Source organism: Marmota monax, unplaced genomic scaffold (assembly GCF_021218885.2).
Source record: "Marmota monax isolate L192 unplaced genomic scaffold, Marmota_monax_Labrador192_F-V1.1 WCK01_AAM20220418_F8-fsc00064, whole genome shotgun sequence".
Taxonomy (NCBI): Eukaryota; Metazoa; Chordata; class Mammalia; order Rodentia; family Sciuridae; genus Marmota; species Marmota monax.
The window spans coordinates 9990468-10011314 of NW_026694542.1; the positions used below are offsets into that span (position 1 = coordinate 9990468).

At 44.9% G+C, this 20847-nt stretch overlaps 1 protein-coding gene across 3 annotated transcripts in view; it reads right to left on the reverse strand.

Annotated features, from left to right (window-relative positions):
- Nucleotides 1-19940, reverse strand: part of Pip4k2b (phosphatidylinositol-5-phosphate 4-kinase type 2 beta) — a 32265-nt gene extending 12325 nt beyond the window's left edge. The window contains exons 1-7 of one of the 3 annotated variants that reach the window (XM_046420399.2): nt 19696-19802; nt 15388-15423; nt 7322-7419; nt 5490-5586; nt 2710-2862; nt 1497-1643; nt 492-530 (exon numbers count right to left, since the gene is read on the reverse strand). In XM_046420399.2, coding sequence (XP_046276355.1) covers nt 492-530; nt 1497-1643; nt 2710-2862; nt 5490-5586; nt 7322-7386 — 501 coding nt within the window. In that variant the 5' untranslated portion in view covers nt 7387-7419; nt 15388-15423; nt 19696-19802. Of the gene's footprint in view, nt 1-491; nt 531-1496; nt 1644-2709; nt 2863-5489; nt 5587-7321; nt 7420-15387; nt 15424-19695 lie in introns of all 3 variants that reach the window. The other 2 variants (XM_046420397.2, XM_046420398.1) reach the window with 2 other exon arrangements.
- Nucleotides 19941-20847: the final 907 nt, after the last annotated feature.

The following is a 20847-nucleotide window of genomic DNA, read 5'->3' on the forward strand; positions in this document are numbered from 1 at the left end:
GGAGAGCAACAGCAGCATTAGGTTAGGTGGGCTCACTCACTTGCCCCAGGGAGAACGAGCTGTTCTGCTGAGAGCAGTGTGTGCAAAGGGAAGGGGTTTCTTTTTAACACAAGATGCACAGTTTGCTCATTAGCAGCACAGGAGCCTACAGGCCCAGGCTTTGGATAGGCAGGAATGGCAAATATGTGGCATATGTCAGACAATGAGGACTGACCAAAGGATCCTTTCATGCTGAACCTGGACTATGCCAGAGCTCAGAATGACTCTTGCTGAACTATAACATGTAAACCGTCTCCATCCCGGCAAGACCGTAAAGAACCCAGAGAGAGCAGAAGTAAAAGGCTGGAGACTGAGGCCTATACCAAGGTCAAGCAGGTGCTTAGTAACAGAAGTGTACTGGTGAACAGCTGCATGTGGGAGGGACAAGATGGCCAACAGAAGGTGTTTCTGATTCCAAGCAACCCTTCCACATTTGCTCAGCGCCAGCATACCTTCTCTTTGTCACTTGCTTCTCTGGCAACAGTAGAACCCTGAAAGGATAAGAGCCATCAGGAGAAGTTCAGCAGAGGCAAACTCCTTTGAGCAGACAAACATGCACTAGAGTTTGGGGAGAGCTGGCAGGTGAATGGAAATAGGCTGGTTAGTACCCTAGAGGGGCCAGGAGGCAGCAACTTGTCCACTCACTCAGCATAGCCCACTTACAGAGCTCTGACTACAGTTACAGAACTTTCAGTCTAACAGGGGACATGGACATTAAACAGTGAGTACACAATTCAACAATTCATTATAATGGTGCTAAGTGGTATGGGGAGGAGACACTCTGACACTATGAGAGCATGTAATGCAGGGGATGCTCCTGGAATGGGGAGGAGCAGTGGCCAGGGCCTACTTGCTGGAAGCAGCAGCATGTGAATTGAAGCTAAGTTTAGGCAGCCCTAATGTGGGGGAAGGGCAGGGCTGCTGAGAGGGAACCTATTCAGGCAGTATATGTAGAATCCTGGAATGGGAAGGAGCATAGGCACTGCAGGGATGCAAAGAAAATCAGTGTGGCTGCAGCAGAGGGAGGGGACAGCAGTATGAGGTGACAGAAGTCAGGAAGCCTGGTTCAAGAACAGTGGAGCACCCTGGTTCACAGCCCCAAGTGCATCCTTCTCAAAGCTTAGAAATGGACTTGCACTGTCACTCCACAGGGCCTGTACAGATGTCAGAGTATGAGCATCAGCATGGCCTGTCCCTGCTCTGCTACCCTGGGTGTGCACAATTCACAGGCAGGAGTTGAAGAGTATCTATTGTTATGTACATATGGTACATTTGTCACTGTCATCTGGACTTCAAGTAAGAATGGTCTGTAAGAAGCAGGCACATCAACTCCCAAGTCACTTGTCATGCCAATGCATGTGCTCTAGCTTTCCCAACTAGGCAGAAGTCAGAGCAATGGCCTCTCACAGCCTCAGACATAAGGTGGCCACACTGCTGGGAAACACAGAGCCCTTTACCTTGAGGTCATACTTGCGGTGTACAGTGAGACGATGGCTAAACACATTCCTCGTGACCACCATGTAGGTTTCCACGCCGTCCACAGTCAGGCGGTACATGCCCAGGAACTGTGGCAGAAGGGTGTTACCATGACACTCCACTATGAACTAGAATGGGAAGCAGGAAGACAGGGAAGGTTAAGGAACATGAAGGTGCCGAGCATGGATGGGGCTCTACCAGGCTAAAATGTTCCCCAGCTCCCTGGATTCTACTTCTAGACTAGTGGTTTTTTCAAGTGAGTTCTGTGAAATAATAGGGGTTGCTCAGACTTACAACAGGCGACAGCCACCCCACATCCACCTGGCATGGCAGAGTGAGGTTAGTTGAGCAGGCAGTGCGGAGTCCCTCCAGGAGACCACCTAAGATTTTTTTTTGTGGTGTTGGGGATCGAAGCCAGGGCCTTTTGCACGCAAGGCAAGCATTCTCTCTACCAACTTTGCTATATCCCCAGCCCGCCACCTAAGATTTTGTTTGCAATAGGATTACATAGTAGGACAATCATGGATCCAGGACTTGCTCTCCTCTGTCAGCCTAACGTAGGAAGGCCAAAGGGCAGAGAGGAGCTGCAGAGGTAGGGATGGGACCCAGCATCTGGGAGAACAGAGTGGTCCCACCCAAAGCTCTCATTGCTGAAACCCCCCAAAGACCAGAGTTCCCTTCACCACTCTTCTGGTGTCACAGAGAGAAGGCCCAGGCAGGCTTAGGACAGGCACCCACATGGCACCACAGTACTCCCTGCTTTCTCCCTGGGCAGGTTCCAGAGGAGTGGAAAGATGGAATGGGAAGGAATCAACCCTGCTGCCCCACCTCTTTCAGAAGAAGCAAGGCAGATGCCAGAGGATGAAAACTCTCCAACTCAGACAACAAAAAGCTGTTCAACTGGGACTGAGTCAGCAACATGCCTTTGTGGCTCCTTTTCATGGGCTGGGGCTGGGGCTCGGTGGTTAAAGCCTTTGCCTGGCATGCGCGAGGCCCTGAGTTCAATTCCCAGCACCATAAAAAATAAAATAGGCATTTCACCTCACAGAAACAGGGAGAAGCTACTGCTTGGTTATCAGGAAGCATTTGCCACTACTAGAGAGGACATGGCCCGGGTCCCTGAGAAGCCCACCAGGGGTCCCCTCTCCTTCTTCTAACCCATTCTCCACTGCCCAGGCTTGGGACTCACCATACCTGGTGGTATTTCTTTAAGATGTTGTGCATCTCAGCCACATCCTCACTTGACACAGTCTTGATGACAAAGCGTCGGTCATAGGTGGTAAGGAAACGCGTACCACACCGGCCCTGGCTGTCACTGTTGATGGGTGCACTGCGTGTCACTGAGTTCTGAGAGCCCAAGACAAAAGCAGCTGGTTTTGGAAAAAGGCATAAAGATTCTTTTCTTCTTCTTCTTTCTTTCTGCAGTACTGGAGATGAACCCAGAGCCTTTCACATGCTAGGCAAGCTACACTATAGTCCTAGGATTCTGACTGATTCTGAATCTTCTCTGATGGGCTGGACTGTTCAAATGTCAAAAATACTACAATAGAGGGTTCCCAGATGGGACCTTATCCACCTCTTTGTTCTTGAGGTATTCATAACCCTTCCTAAAATCTTCCTCTACAATGATAAATTGACCCTTACAATCTGCCCCTGATCTTAGACTAGAATAGAAAGAGGACTATGAAGTGTCATTTCATCTTGATCCTAGAGAGCTAGCCTACAAACTAAAACAGCCTCAGATTTGAGGGGGCTGATTCTAATCCTGACCCTATAAACCATATTACCTTAGGTGAGCCATACTTCACCCTGAGTTTCCTCAACTGAAACACTAGGAGGCAGATCGAGTGGATTTCTCCAATCTCTTGAGTGACAAAGACCAAGCTTAGGAAAAATGCAACGGGCCTAGCGTAAGGACACAATGGACACAGTCACCTCTTTTCCTTGTATTAACCCTGAGGCTCAAAAACCCTTCCCAAAATGGGAGGCTGATCCTCAACTTTTGGTCATCAACCTGCCCCCTCATCTCAGCTTCCTGCTCTTCTGTGAATGACTGGAAGGCAGTTCTGGTAGACTTTCTGGCTCTGCCCCTACTCAATCTCAAGTCCCCACTAGGATCAGAGAGCAGAAGAGATGGGGGACAATGTGAGTTGACCAAAAGCCATGTGTTCACACAGTAGACCCCTGGGAGACAAGGCTGAGGGGAGACCCCAGTTGTTCCCAAGAACATGGAGATCCACTCATAGAAGTGCCTCCTTTCCAGATCCCTGCCTTATCTCTTACTGAGGACTCTACTTTCTACTGTCACCCAATGACTCCTCAAAAAACCATATGGGGGGCTGGGATTATAGCTCAGTTGGTAGAGCACTTGCCTAGCATGTGTGAGACATGTGTGGGTTTGATCCTTAACACCACATAAAAATAAAATAAAGGTATTGTGTCCATCTACTATAAAAAACATTAAAAAAACATGGGGGGGGATAAGCGCCATCTTCATGGAAGAAACTAAGTCTGAAGGGTTGATGGGCTCTCTATGTTCCTTGGAAAAGATGCTAAATTAAAGGAGCTCCCCAGAAATAGGACATCCCCAACCAAGAAATGCTGAGCAGGCTGCATGAATGAGTGACCTCTCTCCATGCCTGTGCCTCTGCCAATAAGACTTGCAGCTGTGAGCCCAGGTGGAGGTGCAGCTCTGCCTGCCTTAGGTCCAGGCAGCTTCTTCCCACTAAATCACTGGTAGCCCATGAGCAGAGGCCCTGCCCAGAATGTCAGCCCTGCTGCCCTCATTTCAGTCTTGAGCAGTCATGTGCCCATCAGGCTTTTAGAGGCAAAATGCAGACATGGGATGATGTGGTGAGATAGTCCAGGGACGAGGAAGGAACCAAAGGAGAAAGAAGGCGTCCCAGCAATTTGGGGTTCCAACAATGGCAAGAAGTTTTTAGAAAACCTCAGGCTCCAGACAGGTCATGATTTACTTCAGGGTCTGATCCTAGCAGAGGCGGATGGAGGGACCTCACAGTACTTCTTAGATGTGGACATTCCTGGGTGCTCAAAGCCCTGAGATCTCCTCCTCCTTTCACATACCCTCAGCCTCCTAGTCAGGATATCGTGTCTATAGCAGGCCCTCAGAGTGAAGGCAGGGAGGGACATTTGTGCCTGAGGCCCACTCTGCTCCTGTGAACTCTGTGAAAGGCTTACTGGGATTGAGTAGGCATCCGTTTTAGATTTTACTGTGCTTGTACACTCCCCTTTTTCCACCACAAATGATTGAAAGTCAGCTATGTTTTGAAAACTATAAGGTGAAGTGAAAAATTCTCCTACCTTTACCTCTAGGCTATCTGCTAGAGGAAGAAGGTCCAAAGAGAAGGGCAAGGTATAGAAGGGACTGAAGCCAGACTGAATGGACTCTGAGTCAGACTATCATGTTCTGATTTTGGGACTGATTCCTCTCAACAGGCTTCTAAGACAGTATCGCCCCTGAAAAGGGCAGTTGCCCTGATATGCCTACCCCACTCCCACCACCAGGATAGGGGACAAGTTTAAGAGGTGACACTCATACCTGGGAAGAGGTTACACTACCCTTGAAGTCTTCCTTTTCTAATCTGTCTTATCTGCTTTAAGAGGCCTCATCTTTCGCTGACAACAATTCTCTCTCTTAAGTCAAACTACGAGGAGAGGGTTCTTCAGCCTAGACTGGGAATGTCAGACTGAAATGAAGCAGCTTCCACACATCCCTCTCCCTCCCACTATTCACCCTCCCAGGGACAGGAACGTGAGCTGAGGCATCCTCAGAAGCACATCTAAAGCCCCTGTCCCTCCAAGAGCCCAGCAGTCCTGGGAAAGACTGCATGAACTAGAATAAGATGTGACAGGGGGGACACAAGGACGGCTGATGCTTTTTCCTCTATTTGTCCTGTGGCTTCCTGACCCCACTCCATTCCCAAACCTTCCAGGTTTTACTAGACAGCCCGTACCTGGTAATCCTGATCATCAATCCCAAACCTCTCACGGAGATTTCGGAACACCATCGGGCAGTACTCTTTAAACTTAAAGCGGCTGGGGAGGTTCTCCCTAGGGAAAGTAGAGCATCACTCAGCTTCATTCTGACATCAGAACTCCTCAAATTGTGGCCCACAGACTGCCCCAACCTGAACAATCTTTCATGCTTAAATGCTGATTTCTAGGTCCTAGGAACTCTGGAGGTAAGTCTGGAAATCTGCATTTTTAATAAACACTGCTGGTGATTCTAAGCATGTATAAACTTAAAATTTTTACACCTAAGCCAGGCCCAGTGGTACACACCTATAACCCCAGCTACTTCGGAAGCTGAGGCAGGAGGATGAATAGTTTGAAGCAAACTTTGCAAAACCCTGTCTCAAAACAACAAAAAAAAGTTACGTCTCTATTCACTTTGTAAATATTAATATAGTCATATACTTATGGCTTGTGTACTTTTCTGTATGTGTCCTTCAATAAAATTTAAAGGAGAAAAAAAAAACTAGCCCTGTGAAGTGAGACTGTGTGTAGGGCGTACCTCACAGGCACTGTAAGTGCTACCGCAGGTCACAGCATGTGAACTTCTGCTGTGAGGCAATATCAGTCTAGAGGGAAAGACTCCTCTCACCAAAGGCCTCTCTCCTCTGGGGATGTTCCTACTGAAACATCCTGAATGGGTATTCAAGACATCCTGCCCTGGGCTTCTACTGGGATGTAGGAAAAAGTGAGGTATGAAGAGATCCCCGCTCAGTTAACTGGGATCCCATCTTTTAAAGCCATGTTTGCTGACTTCTGGCACCAATCTATACCCTTTCCACTCCTTAGACTGATCAGAGGACTGGATCCTGAAATGGCTGGTGGTACACTGCCACCTCTGGATCCCTCGGCTTCTAGATCAGAATCACCTCTTTTTCTACCTGAGTGGAGATCTGCTTCTCCTTCCTTAGGTGGCCACTTAGCAGGTGGAAGCTATGAAGACAGATGGCTTCTAGAACAAGATATTATTATTAACGATGGCAAAGAGAGAGAGGCCACTAAGGGATATTCTGAAATCAAGCTTTTCCTCTGAGCTAACAGTCTGGGACTAGTGGGGTGACAGCCTACCTGGTAAGGTGGTAAAGGCTTTAGGACAAAGGAGAATAGAACCAGGATGGACATAAAGAAAGGAACATAGTAAATAGCAAAGGGTCCCTGGGGAAACAGTAGGACAAAAAAACAAGGCCTCAATAGGGCTTAGAGCAGGCTCCCAACTGTACCAGGTGAGATGGCTACTGAAGGGTCTCCAACAATGTCTGAGACAACCTTCAGACACTGGTGATATTCCAAGAAGCTACAAGGGACAAAAATAGGAAGCGTTACTTTGGGTAGTGCCCTTGAGCACTATGCTTAGCCTGTTGTTTACACACCAGTCAGGGAGAAAAGATCTTGGCTCACTGCAGGCCAGGAAAATGCCTGGATGATTCCTGCCTCAGACCAAGATCAAGATAGGGCCACTACTGAAGCCACCTACTAGATACCCCAGCTCCCAAATCGCTCATCTCTCCAGAGCTAGCCCTCCATGAATCACCCAGGACCTAGCCACACATCCCAAGAGACACTGGAGGTGGCAGATAAAGAAATGCATTGACCAGAGAATGCCATGGAGAGAGAATGTCATTACAAATGCATTTTCCCAGCCAGCTTAACAACTCTGAGACAGATGCACTATTATACTCTGCCAGGTGCTGGCGTGGCCCACCATGCATGAGGCTACAGAGGTTTGAAGGAAAAAATGCTCATAAAACTTGAGCCCACTCAGTAAGCAACTTACTTATTGAAGAGATGATTATCCACCTTGATCTTGCTGTAGGCTTTGAAGTCATCTGGCATTAGCATGACAGGGACAGGGACATTGCTCAGCTCATTGATCTGTAAAGCAAAAGAAGAGGGAGGTCCTTGAGATAATATGCTATCATGTGGAATGCCACCATCCGTCTACAGATTCCTTCCTTGTCTTTATTTCTGCCCTTCTCAAGTTCCCAACCTTATGTCCACCTGTTGAAATTCTCCCTCTAATAAGGTACAGCTCAAAAGGTACCTCCTTCATGAAGCTTTCCACAGTACTCCAGACCATAAATAAATACTCTTTCCCTACTTGGAATTCCTGAAGCATTGTATATATCCTTCCTTTGGCCATCTCACAGACATTACATATTGTAGTTAATGTAATTAATAAACTTCATGGGCCTGTTAGATTTCAGCTAAGCAATACTGTTATTGATCTTTGGGGGCTATGCAGTCCTTGGCACCACAAATTAAAACATGGCAGTTACTCAGTATTTGTCAAATGCAATACATGGATCAATGAATAAATGTCCTCCAATCTAGGTGCATATTAATTAAAGCCTTTGAACATCCTCATGCAAATTGTGGGCTATTCAAAGCAGGAAAAAACATGGGTGGGTTTGTATAGGTGTGTAACTTTGTATCTCCAAAGTAAAGGGTTAAACTTAAAGGGAACAAAAGAGGTAGACATCTCACCCCTGGTTCACTCTGGCCCTCTAGCAAAAGCAGGGCCAGTTCCCTATGTAATAGCTTGCTTATGCTGAACTGGCAAAGATGGATTAGGATCCCTTGCCCCTACTGTATACAAACCTTCTCAGTGTCTTTCATCCCCCTTCAGAGACTTGGCTTCCCATTGGTACAGAGCTGAGTGGGCAGATCCTGCTCTTCCCCATCCCATTTAGCCTATTAGTGGTCTAATTAGCCACAGATGTCCTCTTCCATCACTAAAGAGTATTTGACATTTGACTCTCAACCCAGTTGCCATTAATGCATTCAGAATTTATAGAGGAAACCTTAGTCCTGACTTAATGGATTGGGGGTTGGGGGGCATAGCCTTGTGTCTCCCAGATACCTTTCTTGCAAATCCTATTATCTCAATGATGTGGCAGGGAGGGAATAACCTACAGTCATTAGGACTCCTCCAGGAGCATAAATGGGGAAAATGGCATTTAATTTGCTGCCCTTTTTATGTTTCAAACTTTTTTTTATTTAGAAATACCAGAGGATATAGAAAGTTCAAGTTAATGCAGTCTGGGGAACCATATCTTCTCAGAGTTGGTTTAAAAAAAGCCAGTTCACTCATCGGGAAGTTGAGGAAGGTGGAGGAGTATATGTATACAAAGAAGGGACAGTGGATAGAAATATAAGTTAAGGGTGTGGTGGAGATAACAAACTGCTGGCAAATTTGACTGACACAGACAATGAGTGTGATCCCATTTACATGAAACTCCAGAACAGGAATCTACAGGAAAAAATCACCTAAGAGGCTGTCTGGGTAGGTTGGAGGTTGTCAAGTGTAAAAGGACATGAGAAGTATAAGGTGATAGAAAAGATCCATGTGGGCTGTGGCTGTGGCTCAGCGGTAGAGCACTCGCCTAGCACGTGTGAGGCCCTGGGTTCGATCCTCAGCACCACATAAAAATAAATAAATAAAATAAAGATATTGTGCCCAACTACAACTAAGAAATAAATATTAAAAAAAAATGATCATGTGTTGTCTGGAGTGATGGTTATGTGATTAATCACTCTAGGGATTAGTTATACTTTTATTATTTTGTCAAAAATCTGTAAATTGTACACTTTAAAAATGTGTGTATTTTATTGTATGTAAAGTTTTCATCAATAAAAGTGATTTAAAATTTTCCAACATCCTGGGCTGGGGTTGTGGCTCAGCAGTAGAGCACTGGCCTGGCACGTGCAAGGCCCTGGGTTCGATCCTCAGCACCGCATAAAAGTAAATAAAATAAAGGTATTATTTCCAACTACAACTAAAAAATAAATATTAAAAAATTTTTCCAAGGGCTAGGGATGTGGCTCAAGCGGTGGCACGCTCGCCTGGCATGCGTGCGACCCGGGTTCGATCCTAAGCACCACATACAAACAAAGATGTTGTGTCCACCGAAATCTAAAGAATAAATATTTAAAAAATTCTCTCTCTCTCCCTTTCTCTCTCTCTCACTCTCTCTTTAAAAAAAAAAAAAAAAAAAAAATTTCCAACATCCCAATCTGTAATGACCTTTATCATTAAGCCCTCCCAACAGTCAAATAAAACAACCATGCCAGCTCATTCCAGAGGTGATCATGAGAGAGCTTGACTGTCAAATCTGTGCCTACAGAGAAAACCATTCCACTTCCTTATTTTTCTGCCAACAGAAACAATTCATGATGGTGGTACCACTTCCTTTTTCCTGGTATATCAAGCCTGACTCTGAGAGTTAAAGGGGAAAAAAGAGAAAAAGAGATTCCAGGTTCTTAAGCAATTCACCTTTTCTAGCTTGTCCCACTGGATCACAGTATGGCTTCACACCAAAACATTACAGAATCTGCTACGAATTGATTCTGGTTAGTCCAAGATCCAAATTTAGTACCAAAGTCAGGGATTGATACTAGGAGAACCAGAAATGATTAAAACACTTACTTGAGAGAGGTCAACTGTTCCTTAGCCAGGGTGAATTAGTCTCACAGGACCTATTAATTATTTATTATCTCTCTATTCATTATTTCTCTGTGTAAACTTTTTTTCTTTTTGGGGGGGGGCAGTACTGGAGATTGAACCCAGAGGCACTTCACCATTGAGCTACAGCCTCAGCTCTTTTTACTTATTATTTTGAGCCAGCGTCTTGCTGAGTTACCCAGGCTGGCCATGAACTTGTAATCCTTTTGCCTCAGCCTTGGGAGTTGCTGGGATTACAATCATGTGCCACTATACCCAGCTCATTTTTACTCTTGATTATAAGTCTAATAATAGGAATTTTTAAATTCAAATAATACATTGGTGGACAACCCATGAACCTCAACTATATAGACTCACCCCTTTTTTTCCAATGGGCCACATGTAGATTATTCACTCTAGATATTAGTTATACTTTTACTCTTGTACCAGGGATTAAAACCAGGGACACTAAACCACTAAACTACATCCCCAGACCTTTTTGAAAATTATTATTTTTTATTTGAGAAAGGGTCTGGCTAAATTGCTTAAAGCCTCCCTAAGTTGCTCCTGCCTCCCAAATCACTGTATATTTTTCACTTTTCATTTCTTAGTTGTGTTAAATTTTATATCCTCAGAGTTCAATTCAATTTCATATGGACAGGAGTTATTGAAAAAGCTACTATATGCTTCATTCTGTGGATGATATGTGTGTGTGAGGAGGGGTGCCAAGGAGAAAGGGTTATGTACATTAAAGAACTATGAGGCTTATGCTCTAAACAAGGAAATGAGTCAAACCAGTAAACAATCTTAAGAAGAACACGGGACACAGAGGAGGATAAGGTTAATATGATCAGAGGATCAGACCCCCTGGCCCTCACACATCAGGCTACAAACAGGCACCTAAGTCTTTCCCGGTATTGCCAAGAGCACTCAAAACTGGAAAAATCTACAAGATCATGTTATACGCCTGCTTAAAAATCTTCCATGGCTCCTCATCAACCTCAGTGTAAAGTTTTAACCTGGCATTCAACACCTTTTCTGATCTGGCTTAGACGATGTCAAACTTCTACTCAATTTATGACATCCAAGCACTGTCTCAGAAACTGGAGAGACAAAAAACAAAAGATGTCCTCTGTTTGGCTGTGAAGACAGACAACAGTAACTAATACAATCTGACGTGTGCTATAACTGCCTAGGAGATGGAAAAAATAGATTAAGAAATGATTGATTCTGGGATAGGGGTGTAGCTATTTAACTGCAACATGTGAGAGCCCTGGGATTGATCCCCAGCACTGCAAGGAAAAGACAGAGAAGTAAAATAAAAGAAAAAGAGAAAGGATTGCTTCTGCCCAGGAGTAGGAATGAGGGAACTGATTGCTAATGGAAACTATGGAGAAATAAATTTGAGAAAGTCCTAATATCATAGTTCCCCCCCCCCCAAAAAAAAAAGACAGGAAAGGAATCCTAGGCCATTGGAACAGTGAAAACCAAGCCTTAGAGTTATGAAATATACTGCCATTTTAAGAACAGCGAGTACATTATGCAGGGGCATTTGGGTAAACAGAGGGCACAACACAGGTCAGAGGTAGTAAGAAGAGCAGGGGGATAACCGGAAAATATGTGAACCATCTAGCACATTACAAATATTAATAAATGATAGCTGTTTCCATTGGTCAAATGCCTATGAGAGGTTGGTACTTTCTATCATTATTAATCACACATACACAATATATATTCTAGGGCTGGAGATATAGCTCAGTTGGTAGTGTGCTTGCCTCGCATGCACAACACCCTGGGTTCAATCTCCTGCACCACAAAAAAAATTTATATATATATATATTTTTTTCTCTATTCTGTGCTATGATTTCTAACACTAGTAGCCACATATTATTAATCTGATTTTGCAAGAGAAGATCAAACACTATGTGAAGAAACAGGATTTGATCCCAGATCTGTCTGATGCCAGGTCTGTCTGTCTGGGCTCTTTATACCATGCTGTGCAATCCTGCTTACAGATGGCCACCTTGCCTAAGGCTGTGTTTTCCATTCCTTGTCTCAAGGAAAAAGCATTATGCCCACTTTATAGGAAATAAAAATGAAGCTGGCAAAAAGAAAAGAAAAATATGACTGCTCCAAAGCATACCACTAATAACTGGCAGAGCCTAGATTTGAACTTAGGCTTGCCTACTGCGTGGTAGATTTAGACTTGATTATGCAGCAATGGGAAGCCCTCTCAAGTTATGTCTGAGGATTCGCAAGTTGGGCAACACAGAAAGGAATGAAAACCAAGAACTGCAAAAGGCAAAGAAGCAGTAAGACCATTTACAGACCATTTATTTAATACAATTGTTCAGATGATAGACTGCAGACTTAAGAATAGAAAGGATAAAAGTCAACAGAATCAGCTAAGATCTAGCTCAATGACAGTTCCTGTCTGAGAGGTTCCCTGTCTCCCCCAGGTTGAATTAATTACTCATTCCTCTGTGCTTTCTTTACGTCCTAAATATCACAATCACTTAGGTAATTATTTTGTTTTATATGTTTGATTTCTCTACTAGGCTGTGAGTCCCTAGAAGAGACTTTTTTTTTGGGGGGAGGGGTACCAGGGATTGAACCCAGGGGCACTTAAAAACTGAACCACATTCCCAAGCCCTTTTTAAATATATCTTATTTAGAGACAGGGTCTTGCTAAGTTGCTTAGGGGCTTAGTCAGAGGCTGGCTTTGAACTTGCAATCCTCCTGACTCAGACTCCTGAGCCACTGGGATTATGGGCCTGAGCCGCTGTGTCCAGCAAGACTCTATCTTATGCATGTTTATGTCTATAGAAAATGACTAGTACATAGTAGTTATTAAGTAGAAGAATGGATGGACAGAAGAGAAGGAGGGAGGTGGGGACTGAAGAATGGTTAGCACTAGGATAAATGGAGAACAGAGACAGCAAGGCTAGAGTGTCTATGCCAGAGGCTCACAGTCTGGAGGACAGGAAAGAAGGTTAACATCAGCTACTGAAGCTATGACAGACTGTAAGGTTTCTTTCTTTCTTTCTTTTTTAATATTTATTTTTTAGTTGTAGTTGGATACAATATTTTTATTTTATTGATTTATATGTGGTGCTGAGGATCAAACCCAGGGCCCCGCACATGCTAATCAAGTGCTCTACCACTGAGCCACAACCCCAGTCCCAGAGACTGTGAAGTTTCAAATGCCAGGGAGAGAAGAAAAAAATTAGTTGACAAAGGGAGCAACTACAAGTTTTGAAGCATAGAAGGTCCTGCCTAATGCAACATGTTAGGAGGATGTGGCTTTGCTTTACTATTTCTGCACATTCCTAGGCCAATCTTGTTCACCTTCAGCAGCAGCAGGGGTACATGGTAGAATGCAAACTCATTCAAGATTCAGGCTCAGTACAACACATTAGGAAGGTAAGTCTGTTGTATGTCATGTCACATAAGTAGTTTTTGGATTATCCACATGATCAAGTCCATAAACTCTCAGAATAAATAATGAGAAAGCTAAACAAACTGAATAAGAAAGAACTTGAGAGGGCTGGGGCTGTAGCTCAGAGGCAGAGCGCTTGCCTAGCATGCATGAGGCACTGGGTTCAATCCTCAGCACCACATAAAAATAAACAAATAAAATAAAGGTATTCTGTCCATCTACAACTAAAAAAAAAAAAATTAAAAAAAGAAAAAAGAAAGAACTTAGAAACAGAGCATTCACTCTGCTGATCCTACTGGAGATAAAAATTCAGTCACCAGCTAGGCATGTTGGGGAGATTGAGGCAGGAAGATCACAAGTTCAAAGCCAGACTCAGCAACCTAGCGAGACCTTGTCTCAAAATAAAAAGAGGACGTAGCTCAGTGGTAAAGCACCTCTGGGTTTAATCCCTGGTACAAAAAAAAAAAAAAAAAAATCCAGTCACAACTTCTAATCCAGTGAATTTCTGACTCCAGAAGCCCCCACTTCCCTGTGTATGACCTTCATAGGAATTGTTACCTAGGAGGGATGGGTTAGCCACATTGGCTTCCTGACATGTCCCAGGGCTTTGACAGCAGTTCAGCAATAGGCTGGCCACCAATGGCTTATCTGTTACCTGCCACCATAGAAAACATGATGTGCTAGCTAACACACTCCTAGGACCAAGGAGGTCCAAGCAAGATCTGGAACTCCACGGAAGAAAAGAAAAAGAACAGAAAGCTCAGGGAGCCAATAACTCCACCCCTGGGTTTATTCCTTTTTACATCTTGGTTTTTCTTCTCCTGTTCGAGTGCCCCTATTCTCTGCAAGAAGGGAACACCTGCTGAAGGGCAAATTTACCCAAAGGCCTGACCAGAGCAAGAATATTTACTGAAGATCTCTAAAGCAGCAGGAAAGGAGAAAAAAGTAAGGAAAGAAGGTTCTGGGTCTGCATTAAGCAGAGAAAAAGTGTGGACAGAATGGTTATGGGATGTAGGAGAAAAATTGAGCAGATATTAAGAATGACTCTGTTCCATACACAATAATAAAAATGAACACCAAATGCATTACGATCTAAATTTAAAAGCTAAAACTAGCCAGCCAAGTGGCATATGCCTGTAATCCCAGTGACTTGGGAGGCTCAAACAAAAGGATGGCAAATTCAAGATCAGCTGGGGCAACTTAGCAAGGTCCTATGCAACTTAGTGAGACCCTGTCTTAAAATAAAAAATAAAGGCCCGGCTCATGGCATATTTCTGTAATCCCTGCTGCTCCGGAGGCTGAGGCAGGAGGATCATGAGTTCAAAGCCAGCCTCAGCAACTGCGAGGCACTAAGCAACTCAGTGAGACCCTGTCTCTAAATAAAATACAAAATAGGATTGGGGATGTGTCAGTGGTCGAGTGCCCCTGAGTTCAATCCCCAGTATCCCCCAAAAAAATAAAAATAAAAAGGGGGGCTGGGGATGTAGTTCAATGGTAAATTCCCAGAACTAAAAGCCAAACTAAACCAAACAAAAAAACCCACCAAAAAAAGACAAAAACAACCACCAAAAACCCCTAGTGTATGTGTACACACAAACACACACACACACACACACACACACAAAGAAACAGCACTATTCATAAGAACCAGGATGAGGAATGACCTAAATTCATGGGTAGATGAATAAGAAAATGTGGGAAATACATAAAATGGAATACTATTTAGCCTTGAAAAAGGGAATTCTGCAATATGCAACAACATGGATAATTTTGAGGACGTTATATTAAATGAAAACAGTCTCAGAAAGACAAACACTGTATAATTTCCCTTAATAAGTTATTTAAAATCATCAAATTTATAAAAACAAAGAGTGGAATGGTGATTGCCAGGGGTTGGGAGGAAGGAGAATTGGGTAATTAATGGGCATAGGGGATATAGCTCAGCTGGGAGAGTACTTGCCTCACATGCACATGTCCCTAGAGTCAATCCTCAGCACTACAAAAAAAAAAAAAGTTTCAATCAAGCAAGATGAATAAACTCTAGAGATCTGTTGTACAACATTGTACCTATGATAAAAAATAATATATTATACCCTTAAAAACTGTTAAGAGTGGGGATGGGCATGGGGCTCAGCAGTAGAGCACTTGTCTTGCATGTGTGAGGCCCTGGGTTCAATCCTCAGCACCACATAAATAAATAAAATAAAAGGTATTGTGTCCACCTACAATTAAAAAAAATTTTAAAAAAACTGTTAAGAGGGTAGGTTTCATGTTAAATGTTTTTTTTTTTTTTTTTTTTTTTTTTTTTTTTTTTTTAAAGAGAGAGTGAGAGAGATAGAGGTAGAGAGAGAGAGAATTTTTTAATATTTATTTTTTTAGTATTTGGCGGACACAACATCTTTGTATGTGGTGCTGAGGATCGAACCCGGGCCGCACGCATGCCAGGCGAGCGCGCTACCGCTTGAGCCACATCCCAGCCCCATGTTAAATGTTTTGATCACGGTAAATTTTTTTTTTAAAACAGAGCTAAAACTATAAAACTTTTAGAAGGAAATACAGGAGTAGTCTTTACAACTTTGGGTTAGACAAAGCCGAAGACATGATACTAAAAGTATAGGCAACAAAAGAAAAATATATAAACTAGACTTTATCAAAGTTAAAACATAAGCTTCAAAGGATACCATGAAGAAAATTAAAAAACCCAGAGTGAATGGGAGAAAAATTTGTAAATCATTCATCTGATAAAGGATTTATATCTAGAATACATACTCTCACAACTCAATAAAATGTGACAACCCAATTTAAGAATTTATACAAAAAAAATCTTTTTAATGGGCAAAGGATTTAATAGACATTCTCCAAAGAAGCATACAAGATGCTTAACATCATTGTTATCAGGGAAATGCAAATTAAAATCACAATGAGATAGTTTCACACTCACCAAAATGCCTATACTAAAAAAAGACAATAACAAGTGTTGACAAGGATGTGGAGGAATTAGAACCCTCATATACTATTGGTAGAAATATATACTGGTGTAGCTGCTCTGGAGAAAAATCTTGCAGTTTCTCAAATGGGTACCATCAACTGCTCCTACTCTTCTGATCATATTGGTAAAGTTACACCCATACCTGGTTCCTAAAAAGCCCAAAAGCATCAGATCACATCAGCCTTCCTGGTCTCCATACTTCTTCCCAGATATTTCTTCCCTAATTCCAGACCCTCTGAACCGTTATTTCATCCACTAAAACTGGGTTCTCTTTTTACTAGTTCTCCCCCGACAGGTCCAAAGTCTTCTGAATTTTCACCTTGTTTTCACTACACTCTTCCTACACAAAGTCCAGGGGCTGCATCTCTTATCCATGAGAAGAGCTCCTTTAAAAACACTGAGTTCAGGGCTGGGGATGTGGCTCAAGCGATAACGCGCTTGCCTGGTATGCGCGGGGCGCTGGGTTAGATCCTCAGCACCACATAAAATAAAGATGCTGTGTCCACCAAAAACTAAAAAATAAATATTAAAAACAATAAAAAAAAAAAAACACTGAGTTCAAAGACCTTCTTTTTCCACCTAGAATTAAACCAACTGTCTCATGAGAGGATAACTGGCTTTTGCTTTATATAAAGACATAATCAGTCAGGTACAGTGCCACACACCTATAATCCTAGCAACTCAGGAGGCTGAGGTAGGAGGATCGCAAATTTACAGACAGACTCAGAAATATAGTGAAGACTTAAGGAACTTGACAAGACCCTGTCTCAAAATAAAAAGGGCTGGGGCTGTGGTTCAGTAGAAGTATCTCTGGGTTAAATCCCCAGCACCAAAAAAAAAAAAAAAAAAAAAAGCAGAAGAAATGACATCCATCCTTCATATTTGATTTACCATAGACCAGTATACCTAGATGCTTAAATGGTAAGGAATCAAAGAAGAGAGGATATCTGAAAACTCAGATGGAAAAAAGTTGTGACATCAGGCTTCTGAAGGAAGGGAACCTCCAAGAAAGGCTTGATCCACCAAAACCAGTGGCCCTGATCCCCAAGAGAATTGCAAGATTTTATATTCTTCTGGGCATGTGTGTCTCCACTTCCCAGATGGGGACACTAAATTACTACACCTTCTTGTAGATCAGAATGAAGCAATAAAACAAGAGACTAACTCACCTCTAAAGCTTACCTGTCCAGGGCAGTGGTGCTCTATATCCATCCCACCCAGGTACTCATTCATATTTAGATGCATGGCTCTTGCTTAAAAGTCAATGCCTTTCCAGCTAGCTCCTCAAACTTTAACTGCACTTTTATCATTGAGTTACACTTCCAACCCTTTATTTTTTAATTTTTGAGACAGGGTCTCGCTTAGTTGCCCAGGCTGGCCTCCAACTTGCTATCCTCCTGTCTCAGCCTTCTGAATTGCTGGGATCACAAGCATGTGCCACTACATCCAGCATCAAACTGTTTTAAAGTTGGCAAAGAAGAAGGTGAATACCGTGTCCATCTGCCATTCAAAGGCTTTCATCTCATTGCCTGGGCAGACTTACTGCCTATCTAGTAGCAAACAAAGCACCACTCTCAGGAAACGGCATGCACAAGCACACACCCCAGAGCACATATTCAGATTTTCTAGCAAGACTATAGCTCCCATCTATCCTGGGATGTGAAGAAAAGGAACAGGAGGCAAAGAAAACAGAGCCCTGTGGTGCTGGACAATGAACTCCATCTCTTGCTGTAATCACAGGCAAGCTACTCTTTCACACAGGACCCAAGTTCCTTCCAGCTATTCCAGACTTAGGCTTCTCCCAGTTCTCTACAGAGACATAACGCTTTCTAGTGAGATGCAGGATAGAGAATAAAATCAAGGAATGACTTCCAGAAAGGGACACAGGGTTCACATTTTGATGACCCAGTTTCCCACAAAATGTTGCCAGATGACCCTGGTGGCGGCAGGAAGCAGGAGGAGCAAATTCTGCTGGATTGTTGGCCCAAAGCAGCTCCTAGAGGTCTGAACATTAAACCAATGTACTCACTACCCTGCCAGGACCCTCACTAATCCCAGTAATGACAATGAAAGGCAATCTACTCATGACCGACTAAGACCTCACATATAACATGTGCTTTTCTATATCAGATGTATCACATAAAACCATGGCTCAGGCTATGGTTCATCAACCTCCAGCCAAAGCCACATCTAGCTCCTCTACCAAAGCAAAGCAAAGTCTTGGATCCCTGGTCATCATTTAGTCTAATTTCAAGAGTTCAGAAAAACCAGGGAATCTAAAGAGTTGAAGTCCACAGAAAACCCAAAGCTTCATTTTCCTCATTCCAAACTTATAGCTGGCAAAGGTAGTGCTTCAGGTCTTTTTACTCCCAAAGAAATGGTCAGAAGGCAAAGAGCAAGTGTCCAGAAGAGCAGACAGACCCTAAACAAACAGCTCTAAAAAAGTCACCCAGCTCAAATTCTGTATCCAGATCCAACTTCCTGGCAGAGCTGATGGACAATCTCAAAGCACCCCAAGATCCAGAGCTGATGAACAACAGTCACCATTAGCACATCCTTGAGAACCATAAAGTAGAAAAGTCAGTCTTTGAAATGAACACCACAGAATAGGGAAGACATATTATTTAAATTATGAATAGTCCTTATAATCAGGCCTCTACTACTCTCAAGACTGTTACATTTACTCTCCTCCCTCTTCCAGAAGGACCCTAGTACCGTGTTTGTACTTCAAAGGAACCTGTGCTTCTCCAGTCGATACATCTCGTTCAAGAAAAAAACCAAATCCAGGGAGATTTCCATAGTAGGGGTAAGGAGGCCTGGAGGATGGGAAACTTTGAGCAGCCACCCCAACCAAACGACTATACACAGAGGAATATTCACGCAGGCCAGTGCCACTTGCCCTGTCAACGGGACAATGATCCGGCAGCCAGCTACAAGGGGCAAGGAGGAATACACATGTAACCAACAGGGTGAGATGAGAAGCGAGTCAGAGGGGACCAAAGGGATTCCGCTGCAGCCAGGCCTTCCCTCTGAGCTCCAGGGGTAGCCCGAAACCAGCACACGGACGCAGGAAGCCAGAGGGGCTGGAGGGAAGACCGCGACCGCACACCACGGAGACACCAGGCCTCGCGTGGCGTTCGGGGAGTGCACCGCGGCCGGACGGTAAGCAAGGGTGGGCGGTGGTGCGTGCAAGTGGCTTGGCCAGGGGCTGCAGGCGTCACCCTCAGGGTCTGCGGGGCGAGGGCCAGGGGCAAGGGGACAAGCGGGGGAGCTGGTTACCGTGTGGTTCACCCCCCACATCAGGACGCTGAGGATCGGCTCGCTGGCCCGGAATAGCTTCACTTTCTGGCACACGAAATGCTTCTTCTTGGTCTTGGTCTTGCTGGCGCTGAGCGGCGCCACCGCCACCGCCGTGGTGCTAGTGCAGTTGGACGACATGCCCGAGGCGGCGGCGGCGGCGAAAGGGGGGGCGGCGAAGACAGCGCACAAGCCAGCGGCCCCAGGCCTCCCCCGGACAGATCCCCACCCCCGCTGCCTCACCGCGCCATGGTCGCGCCCGTCCCGTTACCTCCCCACCCCACCCCGTTGGTTCCGTCCGCCCCACGCCCCGCCCTCCCCGTCCGCCCCGTCCCGCCCCGCCCCAGGGAGCCGGCCGCTCCCGCACCCCGCCCCCAGGTGGTGCACCGCCCCGTTGTCACCAGGCCCTCTCCTTCCCACCCGGGTGGTACCGCCCGTCCCAGGGAGGCAGCGGCCGCCCCTCTCGCCCCTCCTCCCCGGGCCTGACAGGAATCCGGCCGGCCTCCGCAAGCCTCAGAAGCCCGAGCCGGAGCAGGGAGAGGAGGAGGGATGGGCAGGTCTCACTGTGTACCGCGGAAGGAACTCCCTGTCCTAACACCCCCCTTCAAAAGCCCGGGCTTGGCTCGTTCCCTCAATCTGAGGTGCCAAGATGGCGGCAACGCCACTGCTTCGGGAAAGGAGGAGGAGCGGGAATGCGAGGAGGGTGGGACGTACCATCCCCACCCCGGGGGAGCGAGGAGGAACACAGCAAGGGGAAAAGGAAGTCCAGCCTGGAAAACCAAGGAACGCCCCCTCGCTCCACCCAAGCGTGGGTTTTCCCACTCCCCAAGGCCCAGGGTGCACTCCACCCGTGGGGCACGCCCCTTTCCCCCAGGGCCAATGAGAGGGGCAGCTGAGAACCCTGGGTTTATGAATGGGCCCCGCGCCCACCCACCTGCCTCCAGTTCTCCTGCGCCCCAAGGGTCAAGTTAAGAACCTGTGGGCACCTTCAGACACATACCTTAATAATCGTCTTATTTTCTGGCTTAGTGAAATCTAAGTAAACGGCCCACGTTCTGTTACATAAGACAAGGATCTCTATATATTCGACACAAACCATGGGTCAAAATTCTTTCTATAACAGGAGTAAGAAAA